This window comes from Mastigoproctus giganteus, chromosome 9 (genome assembly GCF_048544385.1).
Source record: "Mastigoproctus giganteus isolate SK-2022 chromosome 9, ASM4854438v1, whole genome shotgun sequence".
Classification (NCBI taxonomy): domain Eukaryota; kingdom Metazoa; phylum Arthropoda; class Arachnida; order Uropygi; family Thelyphonidae; genus Mastigoproctus; species Mastigoproctus giganteus.
In genome coordinates this window covers 51,245,875-51,268,466 of record NC_143583.1, presented here as the reverse complement: position 1 = coordinate 51,268,466, position 22,592 = coordinate 51,245,875, and the positions used below count along the sequence as shown (strand labels likewise).

The 22,592-nt window shown below is 35.7% G+C and overlaps 1 protein-coding gene across 5 annotated transcripts in view; it reads right to left on the bottom strand.

Annotated features, from left to right (window-relative positions):
• The window catches only part of LOC150080216 (histone-lysine N-methyltransferase 2C-like), a 1,301,638-nt gene that overhangs the window by 945,982 nt on the left and 333,064 nt on the right, over nucleotides 1-22,592 (bottom strand). For all 5 annotated transcript variants that reach the window (XM_090381514.1, XM_090381519.1, XM_090381517.1 and 2 more), the window contains exons 19-20: nucleotides 17,246-17,350; nucleotides 6,877-6,981 (exon numbers count right to left, since the gene is read on the bottom strand). In XM_090381514.1, the coding sequence (XP_090237640.1) occupies nucleotides 6,877-6,981; nucleotides 17,246-17,350 (210 nt within the window). The remainder of the gene's footprint in view (nucleotides 1-6,876; nucleotides 6,982-17,245; nucleotides 17,351-22,592) is intronic.

Sequence of the window (22,592 nt, the reverse complement as noted above, 5' to 3'; positions counted from 1 at the left end):
TTGTGTTCCGGGGGAAATAATGGAATCACTGGTTAAAGAAGCATTGCAGGATCATCTAGACGAGACTGCAGTAATAGTTAAGACCCAGTATGGGTTTGTCAAAGGGAGGTCTTGTCTGACCAATTTGATTGGTTACTATGATGTGGTCACAAAGGAACTGAATGACAAAAATAATTTTGATATCATATACTTGGATTTCAGGAAAGCTTTTGATACTGTTGCATATGGAAGACTGCTATACAAATTGGAGAGATATGGCATTAAGGGTAAGCTGCTACAATGGATAAAAGGATGGTTGAATGCGAGACAACAGAGAGTGGTAACACTGCTCTTTGTGGACAAATGTTATTAGTGGAATTCCCCAGGGTACGGTGTTGAGCCAATTGTTCTTTTGTATATTTATCAATGATATTGATGAAGGTATATCAGGTTTAATGTCCACGTTTGCAGATGATACAAAGGTTGACAGGGTTATTAACGACAGTAATGACGGTATGCTACTCCAACTGGATCTAGATAAGTTGGGAAAATGGGCTGAGAAGTGAGAACTGGAGTTTAACATTGACAAATGCAAAGTACTGCATATGGATAGCGATAACTAAAGAGAAATGTATCAACTCTGTGATACTACACTCAGGGTAGTGGAAAGTGAAAAAGACCTGGGGGTAATTGTGCAGTCAAATATGAAGTACACTGAGCAGTGCAGACGGGCTGCCTGGGCAGGTCATGGAGTCTTGTCAATGATATATAGGAATTTTGCTAGCAGGGACAGGAAGATTATTATCCTGTTATACAAGGCAATGATCAGGCCACACAGAGTACTGTACAGGTCTGGAGGCCTCATTTTAGGATGTAGAGTTGCTAGAATGAGTACAAAGAAGGGCAACAAGATTGGTGAGGGGAACAAATGGGTGCTCTTACCTAGAAAGTCTTAACTTCTGCAAATTGCAGCACCTGGAAAGTAGGCACATGCGAGGTGATCTGATTGAGGTGTATAAGGCCTTGAATGGGTTGAGCAAGCTGAATGCTGATGGGATTCTTCATCTTGCTCAGACTAAGAACCTAAGGGGGGCACAGTTTCAAATTGAGGAAAGATAGTTGTAGAATAGATGTGTGGAAATTTGCCTTTAGCCAGCTGGTAGTTGATTGGTGGAACAAGCTTCCATCTTTTGTTGGAAGCCTGTTCCACATTTCATCATTTGAAATGCTGGACAGGCATTTCAAATGATGAAATGGGAGGGTTTTTTTGGCTAATGCTGCATAAGCTTGCTTTCTTGCATTGTATGCCTCTACTAATGCTAATTATTGACAGAACCTCATGTGTTGATCTAGAAGTCTGTCTGCACTACTCAGAGAACTTTATGTCAGATTGCATAATCACTCCTAGGTCTCTTTTGCTCACCATCAACCCGAGTATAGTTCCACCAAAATTGTATCTTATCCTGGGATTACTACAGACACATGCAGCACCTTATATTTAACAATGTTAAACCTCAATTGCTACTTCTCGGTCCGTCTGTCTAATATTTCTGGGTTTTTGCTACAGTAATATGGTATTATTATACTATTGCCATTAACCATTCTTCCAACCTTTGTATCATCTACAAACTTAGACAACACACTTGATATGCTTTCATCAGTACAACATGAGAAATATTATCAACAGTAAGGGACTCCACTAACAAAATTAGTTACACACAAGAAGAGCTACCTCTCTGTTTTGGGCCATTCAGGCATCCCTCTATCTAAAGCAGTAATGCACCCCTAATGCCACACTGTTCCAATTTATAGAACAGTATTTTGTGAGTCTGTCAAAAGCTTAACTGAAATGTAAATATATATTGTGAAAATTATTTGATCCAATTTCTTTGTTGCTGCAAGAGAGTAGCAACAAAATTCATGTTAATATGATCCTGCAATGTGTCTTTAACCAATGATTCCACTATGTTGCCTGGAAAATAAGTTAAGCTTGCAGGTCTATAATTGCTTATATCACCCTTTGCGGAAGAGTGCCCAAATCAACAGCAAATATCTCATTCTTCCACACAATCTCCACAATTATATATGTAATTCTTTGGAAAAAATTGCACTCAGCAGGATTTAAAACTTTTCTGTTAAACAGCTTTCTGCTGTTTGACATAAGTGTTCATTGTCAGCCAAGAAGGATGGGGAGATTTAAGACTAATCTAAGTGTTAAAACCAACCCCACTGCAAGGGTATCCCATAGGCTGTTGGTAAAAATATTTCATGCAAATTTTGTACTTCTGTTTGCCCCCACCTCCACCAGGTTATTTGATTTTTTTTAAATGAAATACTACTAAAACAATTTGACAGGTAACTTCTTTGTAACTGTTGCTCAATTGCTCAAGTTTTCAAATTCTTAACCAACAGCTTAACAAAATAAAAGAATAAATAAGAATAAAATAAGGCGGTTTATAAATATAATAAAAAATATATATATATATTTTTTTTATATTATATTGTCACTTCAGCCAAGGATAAAGCTGAACTACTAGCATCCCATTTTTCTTCCAACTCATGTATTAATGATCTAGGTAAAACACTTCCCACCATTCCCAACAACACTCCATTCAATGCCTCCTGTGGTCTTCTGTCAAAAGGATGTCAGAAGGATTTTGAAAAATCTTGATGCTAAGAAAGCTCCAGGTCCTGATGGTATTTCCCCACTTGTTCTCAAAACCTGTGTTCCTGAACTTACTCATTTCCTTGCCGCCTTTTTTCACTTTCTTATTCCAAAGGTGTTTTTCCTTCTGCTTGGAAATTTGCTCATACCCAGCCAATTCCTAATAATGGTGACAAGTCCCTCCTATCCAATTATCGTCCCATTGCAATTACTTCTACTCTTTCTAAAGTAATGGAGAAATCAATTAACTGCCAACTCTCAAACTACCTAGAAACCTTCCATCTGATCAACGATCGCCAGTAAGGATTCCATCAGTGTCGATCCACTGGTGATATTCTGGCTTATGTTACCAATTTATGGAGAAATTCAAAGGAAAAGTTCGGTGAAACACAAGCAGTTGCTCTTGACATCTCAAAGACTTTCAATCGCATTTGGCATAAAGGTCTTTTAAACAAGCTTCCATCTTATGGTTTGCCAACTGCTTTTTGTAATTGGTTATCCCGTTTTCTCTCTGACCCTTCACTGAGGGTGACGGTAGATGGCTCTTGTCTTCTAACTTTTCCACTAATGGTGGTGTCCCCCCAGGGTTCAGTTCTTTCCCCCACTCTTTTCCACTTGTATATTAATGACTTTCTTCCATTCACCGGAAATCCTATCCATAGTTTTGCTGATGATAGCACATTGCATTCCACTTTTCAGTTTGAGAAACCTCACCCTGCTCAATCAGCTTCAACTTCTTGAATATCCGCTACCAATTCCTTAAATGCCGATCTCCAGTGGGGCAAAGACAACTGAGTTGATTTCAATCCTTCTAAAACTCAGCTCGGTTTTATATATTTCACAAAAAAGGATTCTTCTGCTGCTATGCTTATCTTTAGTGACACTCCGATTTCTATGCAAGATGATATATCTCTTTTGGGGATTACCCTGACTTCTAATTCTATCTCTTGGCACAAGCACATTACAAATACTGCTTCTTCTGCATCTAAAAACCTTGGTTTTCTCTTTCGCTCTCGGTGTTACTTTTCTTCTAAACAGCTGTTCACTCTGTACAAATTGCAAATCAACCCTACCACACAATATTGTTCCCGCATCTGGGTGATACCCCTGAAACCTCTCTCAGGCTTCTAGATTCTATTCAGAAGAGGGCAGTTAGGTTAATTAATGACTCATCTCTAACTGAGTCTCTCCACTCTCTGTCTCATAGATGTACTGTTTCTGCTGCATACCTCTTCTATAGATACACTTCAGACAAATTGGAAATGCTCTCCATCCGAAATTTATCTTTCTCTTGACTTCCAACCATTTATCATTATTACAGCTAATGATTTGTCCCAGATAAGTATATGAATCTACCTTTTCAATTACTGCTCCTTCAATGATGATATCCCTTTCTGTAACATACCTGTTCATCATTACTTTTGTTTCAGCCATATTCATCTTTAGTCCGAAATCCTTACTAACATGCATAATTGATTAAGATTTCCCTCTAATTCTTTGGGATCATGGCTTATGATCATAACACCTGCAAATCATAAATGATTTGGATACGCTCCATTCACATTTCCCTCTAATTCCTTGGGATCATGGCTTACCATCATAACATCTGAAAATCATGAATGATTCATATACGTTCTATTTACATTGACTCTTTTCTGCAACCGGTCTAATCTTCTGAAAGCTTCCTCAAAAAGTAGTAAACAAATTTGGAGATATTGTGTCTCCCTGTCGAATTCCTTTCTCAATTTTAAATTTGTTACTACCTTTGTCGAGTCTAATAAATTAGGTAGCATTCTCATATATTTTCTTCAATATCATAATGCATGGGGTTTCCATGCCTTTTCTTTTCAGTGCCCAAAACATTATCTTATGTGGTATGGATTCAAATGCCTTTTCATAAAGCACAAATGCAATGCATAATGGTGTTTTTTTATTCATTTACTTTCTCCATTAGCTGCAATATTACTTGGTGGTGATCCATAGTTCAGAATCCTGTCCCAAAGCCAGCTTGCTGTTTTGGTTGATTCTCATCAAGTATCTTTTCTAATCTGTTAGTAATGACCCTTTGTGAATAACTTGTAGATGTGGGACAACAAGCTAATTGGTCTATAATTTCCAATTTCTGATTTATCTCCTTTCTTATGCAGCAAAATTATGATTGCATTATTTCACTCCTTTCCTAATGTATTTTGTGAAGAGTCTTACAGTTTTTGTGTCATGTCTTTTCCTCCCAATTTTAAAAACTCTACAGTAACTTCATCTTCACCCAGGGATTTCCGATTCTTCATTTCTACAATGTATGTTCTACCTCATCAGGAAGGATGTCGGGTATGTTGTATGTGCCGCTAATTTGTGATCCATCTTCCCCACTTCTGGCACCATTCCCTTACTCCTTAAATAATACTTTACTGTAGTCTTCTGCTATTTGAATTATGCCTACTCTGCTATGTATAAGTACACCATCCTATTCTTCAGGTTCAGTATCATTTGTCGTTCTGTATTACTGCTCATGGCTGCTGATTTAAGTCCTGTTTTCCCTTAATGCTAGTTCTACTTTTCTTGTGTTAAACCTTTTTATGTCCTCTCTGAGTCTCTTTCTAATGGCTTTGCATAACTCAGTATACTCAATTTTGTCCTTGTCAGTGTTCATCTTCTCTTCATTTGTCATCTTCGGTTCATCTGACAAGTGTTTCTTTTCTAATTTTTTTCTTCTTTGAATTTTTTTTTTACCTATAGGTTTCTTGGGTGTTATCACTTTCAGAAAGTTGTTGTATTCCTCATCGATATCTTGGTCCTGAAAGGTGCAGAAGCTCAAACTTGTTCTTAAGTTCCAGTACATACTGCTTTTTCTCGTCTTCTGTCATCTCAAAGACCTTCATATTATTTACTCGAGTTAGTTTTTTTCTTTTCTTACATCTATATCAAGTGTGCATCTTACCATTCTGTGATCACTTCCAACGTTTACCTTGTTCAGGATGGTAACATCATTCACAATATATCTTCTGTTAATGAGGATGAAGTCTATTTCATTAGTTGTTAATCCATTTGTGCTCATCCATGTTCACTTTCTCTTTACCCTTTTCTTGAAAAAAAAAAGTGTTCATTAGTGACATTCCTCAAGATTCTGCAAATTCCACAAGTCTTTCACCTGTTTCACCAATTCCAAAATGTACTATACTTTCCCTTTTTCACTGTTGATCTCTTTCCAACCTTAGCATTGAAGCCCCCCAATGGTGTAGTGAGTTTTCTATTTATCTAGGAGTCTCAATTTCAGTGTACATTTGTTCAACCTCTTCATCATCATGGCTCGATGTTGGTGCATAAATCATTATGACCTTTAGTTTGTACCTCATAGAAATCCTGAGAAGCAGTCTTGACACCCTTGGTGATGTACTTTTGAATTCCAAAATGTTGTTTTTTTATACCTTTATGGACCAGAAAGCCAACTTCACCGTCGCTCTTTTCATTGTTTCCATTGGTATACAACAGATTTCCAATTGATAATAAACTTATGATTCATTTCTTCTTCTTCTTCTTGTTTCAGCCAAACTGATGTTATTCCAATTCACATTTTCTAATTCCTTTTCCAGTTCTAATATCCTATCTTCACCGATGAGCAATCTTACATTATAACAGGCCAAATTCAATTTCTGCACATGGCAGCCTGGTCTTACCTGGAGATTCTTAGTACCCTCTGCTTCCACTCTGATCCTCTCACTGCTGTAAGAGAGGGAGTAAAAGCCGCTGCGGACTGAGTGCCATTTGTTTCATTGTGTCATCATGTGCTGGAGGGTTCAGTCTTTTCCTCTTCATGTTGGCCGGGCATCTTGAAAAGAATCACTCTACACATTCATCATCATACCATCAATTCACCAATTCCATCATACACGCCTGTAATAATTTCTTGTAGATGACTCCAAGGTCTGCAATGCTGTCATTATTCAATGCACTTGTATTTTCTTCATCCTGTTTGGAGGGTACTGAATTATAAGTTATAACAGAGTTATGACTTCCTCCTAACATCTATGTGAGAAAAAGAAGAAATTATGAATGTAAAGAGGCACATGTCACATACCACACTTTCTGCATTTTTTAAAGTTACTCCATAATCATCACATCCTATTCCATTGCCAGGAGCTGCAAAACTCACATTAAAAAATAAAGATTATATATGCATGTGTGTAATCAATCTTTAACAATTCTCTAAAGTTTATATATTTGTATCCACATACCTTTATGCTTACACAATACGGATGGTAGCACTGACCACACTGCGAACATGCAATAAGCCTACCTTCTTCTCCTTTACCAAAACTTCCGCACATAACACAGAGATCCTTTAAAAATATAATAATATTCTTTTAAAAATATATGTAATGAACTACTGAAGAACATATTTGTAAAATTTGTTCCTTATGAATATCCTTATGAAAACTTTTTTAATTTCACCAAATGGCACTGAAAAATTACAGAATCAGTTTTACAGCTGCTTGCAGCTGTAAAACTGATTCTATAATTTTTCACTAATTTTAAATTAGCTGCTTGCACTAATTTCACCCTAACATACATCAAATAGTATTTCATTCAATTGTTAAGTTCTTCTTCAGTTTGAAAAAGAAATAGCATTCTTTTTGAAAAATGTTATTTTTGCAGATTTATAGAGATGTGACCATTATATATATATATATTTATAATTATTGATAAAAAATAAAGAAAGAAAGTTAAAACGACAATAACTGTAACTAATATGTAAATAATATTTATGAGTCAATGCAGTTGCAAGCAATCATGCAATACACCCATAATGTCTATAATATTAAGGATAATATAAAGAACCATTAGAATAAGTAAATCAATCCAATAATAATACCATCAGGGATCTAAGAAAACGCAAAAAAAAAAAATATATATATATATATATATATTATCGCTTTTTACCGACAATCTAGATGACTTCAACTGGGGCCAACCACCCAGAATGAAGGCAAAAAACGACAAGAAGTTCTCTGTTTCTGTGATGATCAATATATGCTAAGTAATTTAAATCTAACCAAATATAAACCAGAATAGGCCGGATGTAAATCGAATATAAAAAATCGAAAGAAGATAATAAAAGTTAAAAAAATTTAGAAATATTAGAATCAAAGGTAAGAAATATAAATGTAGGCATATATTAATCATCGTTGACCCGACAGAGAACGTAATTTAATGATTACAATAAGATTAAATATATAATACATACTACATATTGACCGTATCTAGGACATAATGTAAGTCGTCAAAATAATATGTGGTGCCCCCTATGTGATGGATAAGGTAAAAATAAATAATTAAATTAATGCATAGAGAAACATGCAGATAGTAAGAAGAAAAACTAAAGGAGTAGGAATAATAGAACCTGAACTCCATAAAGGCGAAAAATAGTGGTATAGATAAGAAATAGTTTCTCCTACGTCCTTGGATTGCCCTAATAATTTTGGAGAAATATGCTTGCAATTATGCAATCATATGTAAATCATATTATATAGAAATTTTAAAAAATGAACTACAGTCTAGCCATACATATAAACAGATAAAATCTTCTTCTAACATAATAATCAAAAAATTAATTGCATTACATAAAAAATTAAAGTTAAAGTATAATAACCTAAAATATCCATTTATATATGGCATACCCAAATTTCATAAAACACCGATTGCTTTTAGATTCATAACATCATGTAGAGATAGTTATGCTAAATTTCCTGGAAAAATGTTAGAAAAGTTACTTAAAATTATATTAAATAACTTAAATAAAACTATTATAATAAATAATAACTTACCTATTATAAATGCTCTAAAAAATAACAATATTCATCAAATACAAACATTTGACTTTAACAGTCTATTTACGAGCATTAATCTTGATAACTTAAGTCTTCCTCCAGAAACTATATTTAGAAAATAAAAATGCTATAAAGGTTGATTTAACCTATTGGGATTCTCTAATAAAATTATGCATCTTTAATAATTATGTATATGACGGAACATCGTTATACCTACAAGTGACTGGCACCCCTATGGGAAGTCCAGCATCAAGCATAATCGCAAACCTTTATCTACATTATACAGAAAGAGAATTCCAAGATAACCTACTTATATATAGATACGTAGATGATATATGTGTTTTTAATTGTCCGCATTTTGTCTAGGATTACAGTAAATTATATCCAGTAGAACTAGTATTGGAAAAAACTAATAATTCCGATACTATAGCAAATTATCTGGATCTTCATATAGAAATATTCCATAATAATAATATAGATGTAAACATATATAATAAAAGAGATGCATTTAATTTTAACGTAGTCAGCCTTACAAACTGGAAATCTAATATATCAAAATCAGTGCATGCTAATATAATTTTATCGCAATGTCTAAGGATTGCTTATATCTGCAATAGTAATAAAAATTGTTCAGCGGGCTTAACAGCGTTGTACGGCAGGTTGATCAATAATAATTTCCCTATCGCTTACCTGAAATATCATTTCAGGAAAGCGATAAACATAATTAATTTCAAAAATTTGTTTTCTGAACCTATTGTTTTAATATAATTTTCAATATAATCGTTATATTTAGTGCCATGTATATATGTAAATAGGATACACTTTGCATTCTTGGTGTCTTACGGCGTAGAAAACTTGTACCCACCGGCTTGCAAATTACAGTGTATCATTTTTTTTTTTTTTTTTTTTTTAATATATATAGTTAAATTCATTTAAATTTACTTTAGTTCACGCTGAGATAACATGCAAATTCAGCTCAGGTCCTACTATAGGAACGGGTCTGCGATCCTGGGCATACCCGAGCCACAACTTATATCTTGTAATGTCTTTAAACTGTCCTACACTCTTTACTTTTATTTCTCCGAAATTATTAGGGCAATCCGAGGACGTAGGAGAAACTATTTCTTATCTATACCACTATTTTTCGCCTTTATGGAGTTCAGGTTCTATTATTCCTACTCCTTTAGTTTTTCTTCTTACTATCTGCATGTTTCTCTATGCATTAATTTAATTATTTATTTTTACCGTATCCATCACATAGGGGGCACCACATATTATTTTGACGACTATTACATTATGTCCTAGATACGGTCAATATGTAGTATGTATTATATATTTAATCTTATTGTAATCATTAAATTATGTTCTCTGTCGGGTCAACGATGATCAATATATGTTTAAATTTATATTTCTTACCTTTGATTCTAATATTTCTAAATTTTTTTAACTTTTATTATCTTCTTTCGATTTTTTATATTCGATTTACATCCGGCCTATTCTGGTTTATATTTGGTTAGATTTAAATTACTTAGCATATATTGATCATCACAGAAACAGAGAACTTCTTGTCGTTTTTTGCCTTCATTCTGGGTGGTTGGCCCCAGTTGAAGTCATCTAGATTGTCGGTAAAAGGCGATAATATATATATAATTTTTTTTTTTTTTTGCGTTTTCTTAGATCCCTGATGGTATTATTATTGGATTGATTTACTTATTCTAATGGTTCTTTATATTATCCTTAATATATATATATATATATATATATATATATATATATATATATATATATATATATATATATATATATAACTGTCTTTCTCTCTTTACTAATGGGCATCTTATTTGCACCTGAAAGGTAGAAATATGTAGCAAATATCTCTTGCAAATTTAATTCTAATAGCTAGAGAACCCTTGAATAATCCTATCATTCAAGGTTAGCTTTCATAAAAATGTATAATTTTCCTAATAATTCTAAAAATTAAGAAATGTTACACCTTGCATATATTCCAATCTCATCATGTAATGGAATTGGCAGATTACTGCTTGCACATGTCTGTGTGTATACACTCGCATACACACAGACATGTGCACCTGTTCATGTGGATAAATGGATTGATAATGATATTATCAGTATCAACATTAGCTTTCAGGATTATTTTTAGTTTTAATATTACATTAAACAAAAGCAAATATGTTGCTACTAAATTGCAACCTTAGGCAAACTTCGCATTAGCACCATATAGACTTAATTTGCTGAAATGCAACTGAACAGTTCACCTAATCTCATATAATTCCCATAATATGCATTAATTAAAAAAATTACACTTAACACACAAGTAAAAAATTAAATATCTCGTTGTTGTTGTTATTTGGTTTTTAGGAGCATTAGCAACTAAGGCCATATTGCTCTGGGGATAGGCGGTGGTCATTCCTTGACCTTTCCGCATCCTCCATATTTGGTGGTCACAGGCTCGAATCCCAGTCTAATCAAGAAGCGTATGCTACGGACTGCTGCTCCTGCCCACCTGGCTATGGAGGCGACAAAGCCAGTTCACCAACAATCTTGCATGAAATATCTATATAAACTTTGCTTAGTGATTAAATACTTCAAGGATCTCCCTAGTTGAAAATTATTAATCTGTCAAATTAATTTGTAATAATCATGATACTTGTCTTATTTCTCCTTAAAATAAATAAGACAAGTAGAAGAATACTGCAACCAAAGACAGAATTTAATTCTTGGGAAAAATGTGTAAGAGAAGTGGATAACTCCTTAAGAAATGATTCAATACCCCTATCAAAGGAACACATACAAAAGATATATAAAAGTACAATATATTGCCAAAAGTAATGTGGACACCTGAGATTTTGAAAAAAAAAATTTACTCATAGCTAACACCACATGTTGGAAATGAGTATAAAAGCATCTTCATTCAAATTATAAGTAGAAAAAGAAATATGGTAGATGGATCAAGGCACTGCACTCTGCAACTTACAAAAGGGAGTCATCACAGGATACTGTACTAGCAATCATCATTCTTCTCTTTCTTGGTGATTTCCTTCTACTTTTGACTCTCTCTCTCTCTCTCTCTCTCTCTCTCTCTCTCTCTCTCTCTCTCTCTCTCTCTCTCTCTCTCTCAGGGTAACTTGGGAATTTTTTTATTTTTTTTATTTTTTTTTACCTGGTGCTGCATAAGCCTCAGGCTTCCTTGCACCATATGGCTATTAATGATAATGATGATAATTGATCTATTCATGAATGACCAATTTACTGAAGCAAAACTGTGACATCCTAGTTCAATTGTGGCTGACATAATCACCTACCCTTACTATTGGCAAAAGTCCAGGTCTGGACCTCATGGAGGTTTCTGTGATTAAAAGAATCTGGAAAATCAAACCTATCCTTATTTCTATCCTAATGAATTCTTGCCTTCGGTTTGGTGTTTTCCCTGATCGCTGGAAAATTGCCAACTTAAAAATCCTTCCCAAGAGTCCTGGCAATCCAGTTGCCTCTCCTTCTTCTTATCGTCCAATTTCCCTTCTTCCTTTTCTTGGAAAGTTGTTGGAAAAACTTCTGGTTTCACGTTTCAAGGGTTACTATAACTCAAAAAATCTTTGTTCTTCTTCCCAGTTTGGTTTCACGCAAGGTAAATCAACTACAGATGCAATTAATCTTCTCCTGAGCACTGTTCGAGCATCTCCTTCTAAATACGTTCTCGGTCTCTTTGTAGACTTCAAAGGGGCCTTTGACACCTTATGGTGGCAGAGTGTCCTGGCGAGGTTTCGGGAGGCCGAGGTCTCCTGTCCTATCTACAAACTAATTTCTAGTTATTTCGATAATAGAAGCCTTGTGGTCTCCTCCGGTTTTTGCTCGGTTACGAGGCCGGTTTCTAGGGGTTGTCCTCAGGGATCCGTTCTTGGCCCTGTTTGCTGGAACGTGGTCCTTGATGGATGGCTAAATGCCCCTCATGATGATATTGTCAACATTGCCTACGCCGACGATCTTGCCTTGCTTGTACCTGGGAATTCTCGTCTAGAATTGGAAATTAAAGCAAACCACATCTTGGATGATCTTCACATGTGGTGTTCCCTCCATAAACTCTCCATTTCAGTCCCTAAAACTAAACAGGTTCTTCTGAAAGGCCTACTGAATCGTAATCGTCCCCCTGTGGTTAAAATTCTTGACCAGGCTGTTAAATTGGTAAGTGAATATAAATACCTTGGGGTGGTGATTGATGATCGTTTATCTTTCATTCCCCATTGTAAGTACCTTCGGCAGAAAATCCGTTCTCTTACCGGCTGGCTGTTGCGTCTTGCCCGTTCCCTCTGGAATCTTAAGTCGTCTTCTCTTGGTCTTTACTACAAGTGTATCTTCATCCCCATCGTCTGCTATGGTGCTGGCGCTTGGGGCTTCAGAATTCTTAATTCACTGGTCCAAAAATACCTTCTGCAGGCGCAGCGGTCCTTCCTTCTCTATACTTGCAGGGCATGTAGAACTGTTTCTACTGATGCCCTGCTTGTTATTAATGGTCGTCTCCCTATCTACCTGGAAATTATATTGCATTTCTTGTCTTACCATAGGAAATCTCTCTCTCCTGCCTCGGTGGGAGATTTTGCTAATAATTATGAGAACTCTACAAATGTTGATCTGGCCAGACTTTCCAATCTTGCTTTGGAAGAGTGGCAACACTCTTGGGATGATTCCTCTCTCGGCAGAATCACATACGCTTTCTTTCCTCGTGTTTTTATTAAAGATAAAAACTTTAACTGGCTTCAACTTGGGTTATTTCCCACTTTCTTAATCACGGGACATGGAATTAATTCTCGTTTATATAGATTTGGACTCGTCCCCTCTCCTCTCTGCTCTTGTGGCTCTGAGGAGATGGTTGAACATATTGTCCTACATTGTAATTTATATGTGGATTTAAGACAACAATTGTCTATCTGTACAAATGTATATAATTTAGATGATTTTTGGCACCTGGTTGGGTCGGCGGACTCTCTTTCTGCCTTCTCTTCTTTTGCTAATTGTGTCTTCCGGAGAAGAGCGGCTTTATCAAGGAATAACCCTTGATTTTGTTATTTGTTCTTAATATTTATATATATTACTGTATTGATTTTTTTTTTTTTTTTCGAGAGGATTTTCTTCCTTGCCTAAATTGTCTTGTGTTTTGGACGCAGAGTTTTTGCGTCTTTTTCTGGAGACTTGTTTCAGGTTTTTGCCTGGCCGAGTGGGAGAGATGGACCTCCCCTCTCCCACTTCGAACTCTGTCCGGGTTGCCTGAAATGATTTTCTGTGTTAAATTGTATGTATTTTGTAAATACTGTAATTATCTTGTTAATATCATGGTGCTTTTGTTTGATTTGTTGTTTGCTCTCAGAATTGAGAGTAACTGATTTTATTGTGTTTTAAATCAGCAGTTAATCTTAAATGTTTATATTGTACATTACTTGTGTAGTTAGCTCATTATGTTGAAGAGACAGTTTTTCTCTTCTTGCGTCGTCTGTTTGGCTCTGAGGAGTGGGATGGACCTCTCCCTGCTCCCTCAGATCCAACCTTCAGTTGGCTGTTCTGGTTGAGTGAGATGATTTTCCTCTCTAGCCTGTCTTACTGCTGGCTGCTTTTCTTGCTGCTTGTGTTTTGATTTAATTTTGTTTTCCTGCGGGGCTGATTATTTGTTGTATTTTTCTTTCCTGCCTGATTGCAGCTGCAATCAGTTGGGTTTTTGCTAGTACCATATAGTTCTTAGTCTAGCATTTTTTGTTGTAAATGGGTTTTGGTTCTGAGGGGTGGGATGGACCTCTCCCCGCCCTCTCAGATCCAATTGCTTTGTTGGCAATTGACATCCTTTTTTTTTTTTTTTTTTTAATGCTTACCTATGCATTATTGTTAATTCTACGTGTCTTGTTATTTGAAACAAGTTTTGTTTTTCGCAGCTTGTGGTAGCAGCTTTGCACTTGCTGGTTATGTACATATGTTTATAGATTAGATTACTTGTGCAGAGACATCTTCTCTGCATATTAATTAATTATTGTTTAATACTTAACTTATTATTTTGATCTGTTATACTTAGATTTAAATTTAGAATTGCTTTTGATTCGGTTAACTAATTTATTTGTACAGTATTTATTGGTTTTGCCTTTGGCATATATTTGCCTTGGGTGAGTTCTGTTTGTCTCCTTGTGTTTTGTATATATGTTTCTACATTTCTTCTGGATGACTATTTCTGTTAATTTCTTGGTTGACTAATTTTCAGCCAAGATTTTAATTACTTTGTAAATATTGTATATTTTACTCTCTGCTTATGCAGTGTAATTTGTTAATATGTTTACTGCTATGTTTCATATCGGTGACATAAGTATTTATTATTTATCTTAATTTATTCTTTTTTTTTAAGTGGCTATCTAATAGCCACTTGTACATTACCTATGTTCTTTCCTTGAGACTTTTCTTTTTCCCCTTGTCGGTGCAAGTTGGGCTTCCTTCCCGGCTTGGGGAATCTTTCTTTCAAATGTACAAGCCTTCAGGCTTCAAAATTTTACCTCTTCAAGCTCTCTCGCTTGTTAGATTTTCCAACTAGTGTTTTCCTCTTTCCTGTTTCTTCTTTTCCTGAGAGAGTGTTTTGCTCTCATTTCTTCTTCTACTTTCTTTTCTCCTACTTTATCCTCCCTATTCATTATTTACTATAACCGGGATTCCACTTGTTGGAATCCCACTAAGTGTAATTTAGATAGTTCCTGGAGCGCCTCCACGTGGCTAGGGACGGGAGTCGGGACGCAGGTAGCTTGCTCCCTGCCTCCCAGCTGCTAAGACTCCAGGGCCGGCAAACAACAACCATCACAACACACATATATACTTACACACACACACACTTACACACACTTGCCGGCTATAAATAACCTACAGATGCTACAGCGGTATATAGGGGTAACCCTGGAGGCCGCAATCAATACAAGAATACCTTGTCCCTTGACATAATCACCAAATGAAAATATAGTGCTATTACAGCAAGGAACCATTCATATACTCTGCAGACACTGATGGAAAGGGACTTGTAGGTACTCAGAAGAGCAGTACGTAGATCCTGTCAGTTCTTGTTGAATACTGTCAACCAGGAGTTCACGGAATTGGATTGTACATGACTTTTCTGATCAAATGGCTGTAGATATCCAGAGAACATTATTTACCAAAGTGTGTCATCTAAACTGCAAAGTTTATTTAAGGTGCTAAACTTAACTATTTGTGGTTGGATCAAAATTTTACATATTTGTAGCATACACCACTTTTGTATCATTATAATTTTTAACTTTTTTTTTCCTACTTTTAATATACTGGCATAGACTAATAATCAAATAGACCGCAGAAGATTTTATTTTGGCAGGCTTTTGCATAAAGTACAGTATGCTTAGAGATAATGACATCTACGAAAATATAGCAATCTAATATGCCATTGTCTGCGATTTTGCCAGGAGTATATATGGGTTTGTTTGTTTGTTTGGTTGAGTTTTATTGGCGCATCAGCAACGTATATATGGGTTGAAGGAGAGGGGGAAGCGATCTGATATCATAACTAAAGTCACTTCCTTGCATAAATTTGTTTTGATAATTATTGGCATTTCAAAATATTATTATTAAAATAAATGACCATAGATTTGTGGTTGAAAAAAGGAACTTTAAAATGAAAAGCAAGTATTTCTAGTATTGCAACTGTGGTCGATGAAAACAAACACACTTCAAAGTGAGGATGAACAACTGCAGCCTTTTGTTCCCCAAAAATCCAAAGTGAAAAAACAGGAACCAACTTTTTTTTTTTTTTTTTTTTTTTTTTTTGATTTGGTAGTTGTTGGCGCATCGGCTTCTGTGGCCATATTGCACCTCCCAAGGTTTTTGCAGTACTTTGATCCAAGCCCGAGGCGGGAATTGAACCCGCAACCTTTGGGTTGCCGGGCAGGTACTTTACCCACTCGGCTAGCCCGGTCGGCCCAGGAACCAACTAATCAAAGACCAAAATGAAAGTATGATGACAGTTATTTGAATTTCAGCTTTACATGCATTGGAAATAAAGATGCTCCTGATGCACAGTGTGTTGTATGTAATAAAATATTAGAAAACAGTTATTTGGCTCCCGCTAAACTTGTGTTTCGTAAGTGTTCCGCAAATAAAGTGTTCCGTGACTAAAAAAGTTTGGGAAACACTGCCTTAGAGGATTTATAAAGCCTGGAATAATGAATGCCATGAGATAGATTAACATTCTAAGCAATTCCTACACTGTGGCAGCAATGCATGACAAAGAAACAATGTCATCTATAGCTTGTAGTGACTTAGTTTGAAGATATGGGCATACAAAAGCTTCACTGGCCTGCCCAGAGCTTCAACCCAAACCCCACTTTTGGTATAACACTGCAATGTCATGCCTGGGCTAAGCTAACACACTTACAACAGTAGCTGAACTGCCTGCTGGAAGAGTTGAGTCAAGTTACTGATTTCAGCTACTAAATTATTGAAAAATAAATGGCCCAGAATAAAAGAATGGCATCTAACAACAAGGAAAGAGTATGAAATTAAGGCCAAAAGTTGCAACACATAATTAAATATTGAATCAGTAATAGATTCTTGGAAACATGTAAGTCCAGTTACTTTTTGGCAAAATAACATATATTCAGCTATGACATATACTAAATAAATCAATTGATATTACAAGAATTTGTTTATCTTAAATAGAATAATGAATCATCTGCCTTACTTGTCTAGTAAAAAAAAAAATTCACGACCTTACTTGAGAAAGAACATAATCATCTGTTGCAGAGCAGAGCACCATTTTATTATCAGCAGCAGGTTCATCTTCTTGCTTTGAGTCTTTAGAATCAATAAGTGAAGAACCCTATAAGATGATAAGAAGATAAAATTCAATAATAATTATATGATAATCATTAACTCTTATAGATGAGTTTAATAAAATAATAACATTTCAAACAGTGAGCATTTCAATGTAGTGCTCATTGTTTACACATTATCTGATGGTATCAGAAAAATTCAGCATCATATTTAAACAGGTGGTGAAAGGAAACTCAGCTTACAAAAAATTGACCTTTAAAAAAATAATAAAATAAAATAAAAATGATTATAATATATACAGAATAATAAAAATTATTATTATAACATCATATATGAGGTACATTCAAAACATTCACTGAGTGAACAGTTGGGCTTACTAATCTAATCACCTTCAAAGTACCTTCATTCTGCATGCACGCTGACACGCAAGCGTGCGCGCGCACACACACACACGCGCACACACACACACTCCTAAGCTTTGAAAAATTCTTTAAAATCTCATTCTTTTAGCAAATGTAGGACTGCTTCAGCATTTTCTTTGATGTTATTCACTGTAGTCGAATGACAATTCTAAAGCCCCATTTTGAGTTTAGGGAAAAGCCAGAAGTCAGATGGTGCAAGGTCGAGGGAGAGTAGGGAGGTTGCTGCATGATGGAGATCCCCCCCCTCCACACGCCATTGCTGTGTGACTATGCATTTTCACGATGCAAGATCCAGCCATCCTTCCATATACGAGGTCATCTTTGCCTCACATTCTCATGGAAATAGGTCAAAACCTCAATGTAGTAAGCAGAAATAATGTTTCTCCCTCTAATCACAAATTCAGAGTGCACTACACCCTAATTGTTAAAAAAATTATCAGCATGACTTCGATGTTGGATTTTGTTGCACGAGACTTCTTGGGCCACGGGGACATTTTTGCGTACCATTAGGATAATTCCACCTTGGTCTCACAGGCAAATGCCAAACTCTCATCCCTAGTAACCACCTCTCAGGCGGCTTGAATCTTGCATAGATTTTTTCAACAAATCACCTGCAATGGTTTTCCCACAGTCCAATTGATCATCTGACAGCAAGTATGGAACTTTGCACATATGCAATGAATCCCTAAATGTTTCATCAGGATTATGCATACTGAGCCTACAGACAGATCCAACCTCACGAGCAATCACAACAACAGTTATTTGTCTATCATTTTTCAAGAATTTTAAACTTTTGTGATAATTTCATTGTTTTTTGATGTAGAAGAGCATCCACAAAGAGGTTTATTTATTTATCAGTTTAACACAAGTTTAAACCTTGTGTTAAAACCCAGGGGTGAACACAAGGTTCACCACTGGACAGCAATTTTGCTAGAAGGTCATTCATTTCTTTCAATTTTTCCAAATTACATCAATACATATACACAACTGATAGACAAATGCCTCTGCAAATATAACAGTTCAAGTGAAAAAATATGGAGACGCTGAAATTGAGAGGTTAGTCAATAAAAACAAGTTCTTGTTGTGTATGGCAGAGTCACTGGAAAATCAATTGGTAGACTAGAGTTGTAAAAATTGATACATTTTCTTTAGTGCTCACATCCTATATTTTCTGTCAGAACAAACTCCCAGGATCAATTTACAGAGAATTACATTATTCCACTATGCTGTTTTTGAATAAAAAATTTAAATATCTAAAGTTTTGCTTCCAAACTGATTACTCTCTTTCCTTGGAGGATCACAAGACAATATTGTTCATTGCAGGTGAATCCATATGTTCAGAAATTAGTTGCTGCCATATATATTTATTCTTCATGACTATGTACTTGCGTGGTGTTATGTTAGATAGATTCTGTTGTACAGACAGAGCAGCCAATCCATAGATTTTCATATGAAAAATGTTTGATCATCTCATAATGGATATTATCTGGCCAAATGGTACTCACCTATGCTAGAGATAGTGCCACTTTCATTTCCCTTTCTGTGAAAGGCTGGAAGTTATGTTCAATTATTTGAACACAACTTCAAATGCTACTTTTCAGCTTTTTGTTTGGGCCAGAAACTCAGTACGGAGGTAGGATGTTTTAGAGTTGGGTCTGCAATTGCTCAGAACTTCCTAGAACTTCCATTAGGTTCTAGGATCAATATGAAGTGCAATGTTATCTGCCTTTCATTTTCTGGACTTTGTCCCAGATGAGCTTAGGTGTCACTACCTGGGCAATGGAAGATGTGATCATAGTGAATCCAAGATTTGTTCTGTCTAATATAACGTGCTCTAATGCATGCATGTTAGAAGGCAATTAGATTATCTGTGGTGGGATAACAACCAAATATTCCCCAAGCTTTTTTAAGCCTCTTTTGCTGCTGTGCATTCACACTCAGAGTGCTGTCACAGGTGTATGAGTGGGTGAGTGAATATATGAGAATGTCCAAATTAATTGTCATAAATGTGCACTCTAAATACAAGTTCATAGAAAAAAAAATAAAAAAAATTTAATAACACTGTAATTGCAGATTGTTGTAACTGTCACAAATGAGAAATTGTGATCTGTACCAAAAAATAAAAAAAAATAATAATAATATATAACAAAAATAAAAAACACATGTGTGTTGTTTATATTCAGAGTGCTGTGAACCTGTCAGCATACAAGACTGATCAGAGAAATAGGACAAATTTGAGAGTAAAGGTAGAAACACACTATTATCATGTTATGCGAATTTATGTGATTTCACTGTTTAGTGAAAACTGTGAAATCGGCCATAGGAGACACATTATTATCATGTCACATTACATATGTGTTGTTCTGTGCGAAAAGCTCAAGCAAATTTCCTGTTCATCCACTTCTTCAGATTCAGAAAGGCTTTAGTTTTCAGTTAGGTTTCAGTACAGTTTAAAAAATATTGATTGATGTGTGTGATGCTTGGCATAAGTTGGGACCCATTACAAAGCCAGAACCAGGCAAAGAGCTTTGGAAAAAGTCGGCAGCTAAATATAAGGAACTACGGAATTTCACAAACTGCATTGCAAACATAGAGGAAAAACATAAATATTCAAAATTCCCTTATAATTTTAAAAGGCTCAACCTTTTAAAATTATAAAGGAATTCATTGTATTGTGCACTTGAATGTAAATCCTGAATATAAAGTTAGTGCAACTGATGTGGGTTCATATTGCAGAAATAGTAATGGAAGTGTTTTTTCAAACTCGAACTTGGATAAAAAAAACAAGTCCAATCACAACCTGATATTGCTGCTGCCACTTCCTTATTTGAAAATGGTATGCCACAGCCACATTTTATTGTAGGAGATGAAGCATTTTCCATTAAAAATATACTTGCTTCAGCCCTATAGTTGACATCATTTGGAAGAAGATGACATCCTAATACAGTGGGACCAACTAATAATGGGATAAATGTATACAGAGGGACCAACTGATAATGTTACCAACAGTAAATTGTAAATGGGAAGCATTCAAGTAATTAATCTTGGAAGCTACCAGGCTTTTCATATCAACTAAGAAATACTGTTCAAGATTTAGGCCTAAATGGATGTCAGATGAACTAACGAGACTCATGGCATAGAAGAAAAATACATGGGATGAATATAAATTATCAGACGACACAGAAGCCTAGGGCAGATATAAGCTAGTTTGTAATCAAGTCATGTAGGAGGTTAGGCAAGAAGAGGCTGATTACAAGAAATCTTGGCAAAGGATGCAAAGAAAAACAACAAAAACTTCTTTACTTATCTAAACTCTATAAGGAAGGGGATGAATCAGATTGGTCCATTTGATATCGATGGTTCGAATGTAGATGATCCTGCTCAAAAAACTGACAGACTGAATGACTACTTTGCATTTACATTCACACATCAGGAATTAATATTAGCAGAGGCATACGATTTGGCTTATGCAGCATCAGCCAAAAAAAAAAAAAAAATAAAATTTCGTCCCTTTTATTCACTCCAAATGCTTGTCCAGCTCAGCCTTAAATTTATTTAAGCTACCAACTTCCAAAACAAGAGATGGAAGTCTGTTCCAGCAATCAACTACTCGCCGGCTAAAGGCAAATTTCCGCACACCTATTCTACAACTGATTTTCCCCAATTTGAATCTATGACCCCTCAGGTTCTTAATCTGAGCAATAGGAAGAATCCCATTAGCATTTAGCTTGCTGAACCCATTCAAAGCCTTATCTCACCGCATGTACCTAGTCTCCAGGTGCTGCAATTTGCAAAACTTAAACCAATCTTGGTAAGAGCACCTCTGTTCCCCACACCAAACTTGTTGCCTTTCTTCGTAATCATTAAAGAAACTCTACATAGTTCCTAAAATGATGCTTCCAGACCTGTATACAGTATTTAAGGTGTGGCCTGACCATTGCCTTTTACAATGGGATAACCACCTCCTTGTAGGTGCTAGAAAAATTCCTATTTATCATTGACAAGATTCTATGACCTGCTCTGGCAGCCCATCTGCACTACTCAGCAAACTTCATATCTGACTGCACAATTACCCCGAGACCTTTTTTCACTCTCCACTTCCCTGAGTGTAGTACCACACAGTTGGTACATTTCTCTTGGGTTACAGCAACCCATATGTAGTACTTTGCATTTGTCAATGTTAAACTTCAGTTGCCACTTCTCAGCCAATTTGTGACAACTTATCTAGATCCAGTTGCAGTAGCATACTGTCATTAACAACCTTGCCAACCTTTGTATCATCAGTAAACTTGGATAACAAGCCTGATATACCTTCATCAATATCATTGATGAATATACAAAACAACAATACGCTCAGCACGAAATCCTGATGAACTCCACTAATAACATTAGTCTACAAAGAGCAGTGTCCATTGATCACCACTCTCTGTCGCTGCCCACTAAACCTCCTATTTCCTTTATCCATTGTAGCAACTTGCCCTTAATGACATACCGCTCCAATTTCCACAGCAGACTTCCATGTGTAACAGTATCAAAAGCTTTCCTGAAATCCAAGTATATGATATCAAAATTATTTTTTACGCAGTTCCTTTGTGACGACATCGCAGTATCCAGACAAGACCTCCCTTTACAAGCCCATGCTGTGTCTTATCCACTACTGCAATCTTGTCTAGATGATCCTTCAATGCTTCTTTAACAAGTGACTCCCTTATTTTCCCCTGAACACAAGTTACACAAGTTGTGTCACCTTTTGAACCATTTTGTGAAATGGGGATACATTTTCACAACTCCAGTCCATGGGGACCTCCCCTGAGTCTAAGGAAGGTCTCATAATTATGGCTAAGGTTTTCTTACTTCCTTTGCTGC